General features: G+C 36.9%; 1 protein-coding gene across 1 annotated transcript in view; it reads left to right on the forward strand.

Moving 5' to 3' along the window:
* LOC106875197 (reelin) overlaps positions 1 to 4,971 on the forward strand; it is a 200,233-nt gene that overhangs the window by 2,259 nt on the left and 193,003 nt on the right. Inside the window, exon 2 of the mRNA XM_014923240.2 lies at positions 3,188 to 3,419. Coding sequence (XP_014778726.1) covers positions 3,203 to 3,419 — 217 coding nt within the window. The 5' untranslated portion in view covers positions 3,188 to 3,202. The remainder of the gene's footprint in view (positions 1 to 3,187; positions 3,420 to 4,971) is intronic.

Genomic DNA, 4,971 nt, shown 5'->3' on the forward strand with positions numbered 1-4,971 from the left:
CACACACACACATATATATATATACGATGGGCTTCTTTCAGCTTCCATCTACCAAATCCACTCACAAGGCTTTGGTTGGCCCGAGGCTATAGTAAAAGACACTTGCCCAAGTTGCCATGCAGTCGAACTGACCCAGAACCATGTGGTTGGGAAGCAAGCTTCTTACCACACAGCCACGCCTGCGCCTGTAGAATTCTAACTGCCAGCTCATCTCCTGCGACAACTTGATACATTTGAAATAATTTTATTCAATACATTTTTCCTGAATACCTTTCGATAATTTTGTTTTGACTCACTTCATTATCACTTTTAATTATAATTTTGAGAATTGATAATTGATATTTTCTTTTATTATTATGATAAAAATTTATGTTAAATATTTCAATATTTCATTTATCTTTTCTTTCCAACAAATTTAATCAATTTTCTTTATTATTTAATTACAATTCTTAATGGTTTCGCTTTATCTGGAAATATATTTGATTGTCCACAATTAACATTTTAATTAGTTTTTAAGCAGAATCATTTAGAATGACAGATAAAATACCTTGCAGTGTTTAATTACATACAACTACTTGATTCTGAGTTCAAATGCCACTAATATTGACCTTGTGTTTCGTCTTTTCTCTGGTCTATGACATTCAGTCTTTTTAGCTTCCTTTCAATCAAAACTTTTCCATTCTTCGTAGTCCTTTATGCCTATGAACCACTCAAACTCTTATTTCACTCTATTGGGCCTTCATAGCCATTCAATGTTTAAAAAATTCCTATTATATTTTTATAATCAAATATCATTAGGAATTGTATTAAAAAAACTGTTAAAATATTTTTTATATTGTAGAAGTATAAGCAATTTATTGCAGGCGTGGCTGTGTGGTAAGAAGCTTGCTACCCAACCACATGGTTCCAGGTTCAGTCCCACTGCATGGCACCTTGGGCAAGTGTCTTTTACTATAGCCTCGGGTCAACCAAAGCCTTGTGAATGGATTTGGTAGACAAAAACTGAATGAAGTCCATCGTACAAATGTGTGTGTGTGTGTGTGTGTGTGTGTGTGTGTCTGTGTTTGCCCCCACCACCATCGCTTGACAACCGATGTTGGTGTGTTTACATCCCCGTAACTTAGTGGTTCGGCAAAAGAGACTGATAGAATAATTACTCAGCTAACAAAGAATAAGTCCTAGGGTCGATTTGTTCGACTAAAGGCAGTGCTCCAGCATGGCTGCAGTCAAATCACTGAAACAAATAAAAGAAAAAAAAAGAAAAGAAATTTTAACAACGAACTCTTTAAAGCCCCCCCCCCCATCCTTCAAAGTCATGTTGATCCCATTTAAGAACCACTCTGGTATCCAAACTTGCACAATCGTGTAAAAATGGCATTCCATCTACTTTTCAACATAATGGACTTATTCCCCTAAGCATTGAAGATTAAAACATATGATCCTTGTCTCTAAGAATATAGAGACTGTCTAAGGAAGATTTGGTTCAGTATTAACAACTAAAATACTATAAGCATTGATGGAATTACATTATTTAAATATTTGACAATGTAAAATTCTCTGCTGGCTCTAATGCTGCCTGGAAAGTAGTTTTAGTTATGTCAGTGCATCAGAGAATGGAGTCTACACCACATCACTAAAAGTAAGGAGAAATCTTGTTATCGATATAAGGATAATAGGCGGCGCAAGCTGGCAGGATTATTAGCACACCAGACAAAATGCTTGGCAGAATTTCATCTGAAGGCAGCAAGCTCACAAACACAGACTCACAAACATATACACACACACACATACATACATACATACATATATACATATATCTATATACGATGGGCTTCTTTCAGTTTCCGTCTGCCAAATCCACTCACAAGGCTTTGGTGAGCCCGAGGCTATAGCAGAAGACACTTGCCCAAGGTGCCATGCAGTGGGACTGAACCCAGAATCGTGTGGTCGGTAAGCAGGCTACTTACCACACAGCTATGCCTGCATTTATGCTTATTTCTGTTTAGAAGTTAAATTAAGGTTTGGCAGTGTCAGAAAATCCCAATCTGCAGTTAGAACCATTAAAAAGTAAAAGACTATTCTTTTTTTTTTAACATAGGTCAGTCATGGCTGTATTGTCAAACTGTTTGCTTTGCAACCCTGTAGTTTCAGGTTCAGTTCCTCTATATACAACTTTGGACAAATGTCTCCTACTATTGCTCTGAGCCAACCAATGTCTTGTGAGTGAATTTGGTTGATGGGAACTGTGTGGGAATCTATCATATGTATGTATGTATGTATGTATGTATGTATGAATATATGTATTGCTTGTGTGTGTGTGTGTGTGTGTGTTTGTCCTCATCCCCATCATGACAATCAGTGTTGGTTTGTTTCTGTCTTCATAACCTAATGTTTTGGCAAAAGTGGCCAAGAGAACAAATACCAGTCTTCAAAAATTAATAAATAAATAAATAAATAAATAAAGTACTGGGGTGGATTTGTTTGACTGAACCCTTCAAGGCATTGTCCCCATATGACCACAGTCCATTGATTGAAACAAATAAAAGAATTTTAAAAATGAAGGAATAAAAGAATAAAAGAATAAAAGGATTCATACTTTGTAAATTACCAAACGTTGCAATACTTTGTTGAGTTCTTTAGAATGAATGAAGAGAGAAATAGTTGAATCCAATCCTTTTATAACCAATGCTTAACCAAGGAACGTGGAGGCGCAATGGCCCAGTGGTTAGGGCAGCGGACTCGCGGTCATAGGATCGCGGTTTCGATTCCCAGACCGGGCGTTGTGAGTGTTTATTGAATGAAAACACCTAAAGCTCCACGAGGCTCCGGCAAGGGATGGTGGCGAACCCTGCTGTATTCTTCCACCACAACTTTCTCTCACTCTTACTTCCTGTTTCTGTTGTGCCTGTAATTCAAAGGGTCAGCCTTGTCACACTGTGTCACGCTGAATATCCCCGAGAACTACGTTAAGGGTACACGTGTCTGTGGAGTGCTCAGCCACTTGCACGTTAATTTCATGAGCAGGCTGTTCCGTTGATTGGATCAACTGGAACCCTCGACGTCGTAAGTGACGGAGTGCCAACAACCAAGGAGCATTTATAAATAAATATCTTGTTTTACTAAATGTTTTATTGTAGCTTTACACCTGAAGTATTTTTTAGTATTCCCTGTTCTTTTGTATTTCCAGAGGTGTCTGAAAACAATGCATTCTAAGAAGGAAAGCAACCTATGCCTCTCACTGCTTGTACTGCTCTGTTCAGTCAGCTTCTCATTGGCTTTCCCTCACATTCAACCATTTTTCTTCCTATGTAACATTAATGGACTAAGTAAAGACGTGGGTATAGACAAAGGAGAGATTTCTTTGAGTGTATCAATCAAAGGAAACCCAGAATATTATGAACCGGGTAATATATATGAGAGTAAGTAGAATATTTTAACTTAACCCTTTCATTACTGTATTTATTTTGAGATGCTCTGTGTTTCTTTCAATTGATTTTAAATATAACAAAGAATTTATGAAAATAACTTCATTATCCTTAACCCATTCATGCTGATCACCCGTTTAAACTGACACTTAATTTATAAGGGTATAAAACAAATACATGATACAAATTGTGATTTGTGTATGATCTGTATCAAAGAATGAAACATGTTCATAAAAAGATTGTGAATGATGAAAAAAAGAGATATAGGAACATACTTATGTAGTGTTGAGTCTATCTGTATTATGTGTAGATGTAGATGTAGATGTATGTATGTACACAATTGTTTTGCTGTTATTGTTGTTGCCAGTGTTGCTGTAGCTTAGCCTCAGTTCAATCCCAATATGTGGTACCTTAGAAAAACATCTTCTAACATGTGAAGGCATGTGGCTTAATGGTTAGGGTATTTAACCCATGATTGTAAGGTCAATTCCTAGTGGCACGCTGTGTCCTTTATCAAGACACTTTATTTCATGCTTCTCCAGTTCACTCTACTGGCAAAAATAAGTAGTACCTGTATTGCAAAGGGCCAACTTTAACACACTTTTAGTCATGCTGAATCTCCTAGAGACTTGTGTTAAGGGCACATGTGTCCGTGGAGTACTCAGCCACTTGCATGTTGACTTCATGAGCAGGATGTTCTGTTGATCGACTCAACTTGAACTCTATTCACCATAAACTGATGGAGAACCAGTTTATATATCTTCTAACAAAGTCTTGGATTGATCCAAGTGAAACTGAAGAGTTGGGAATTATTTGGCAGTTCACATAATAGACCATATCTATTGGTGAGTGGTGGACCTTCATCCATTGCCCCATTTAACATTGCTTCTCTGCTGCAAGAATAAACCATGAGGCATCACTTCTAAACCCTTTCCCTTCTACCAACCTTCGAGAGCCTGTAAAAAAGACCATTGGTTTGATACAGATCAACATTTTAAAAAAATATTATTACAATAAGTATTAAGATAAACCAAAAAGTATTTTACATGTTTTAAAAAATGAACTATACTCCAAAAATGATTAGTAGCTGAATACCAGCAACTGAATTTAGTTACTGAAAAACCATCATTACTGTCATTGTCATCATCATCATCATTAACATCATCATCATTATGATCAATGTCATCATCATGTATCTTTAATTTTTTCCCAATGTAATGACTAAAGTTAAGATGCTTGTTTTATTTACAGCAAATCGCTTTCGTCTCTGTTTAGTCATCCAATGAAATGCTTTGACAATCGGATAATGATAATGATGTTGATGGTGGTGGTGATGATGATGGGAAAGGCTGGTAGGGCAGACAGCAGCAGTAGTGATGGCTCAGATGACGACTTTAATGATGATGATGATGATGATGATGATGATTACAACAACAACAACGACAACAGTGGTGATGATGATACTGGTGGTGGCGGTGGCGGTGGCGGTGATGACGACGATGATGATGATAACAATGATGATGATGATGACAATGATGATGATAAC

Source organism: Octopus bimaculoides, chromosome 4 (genome assembly GCF_001194135.2).
Source record: "Octopus bimaculoides isolate UCB-OBI-ISO-001 chromosome 4, ASM119413v2, whole genome shotgun sequence".
In the NCBI taxonomy this organism is placed as follows: domain Eukaryota; kingdom Metazoa; phylum Mollusca; class Cephalopoda; order Octopoda; family Octopodidae; genus Octopus; species Octopus bimaculoides.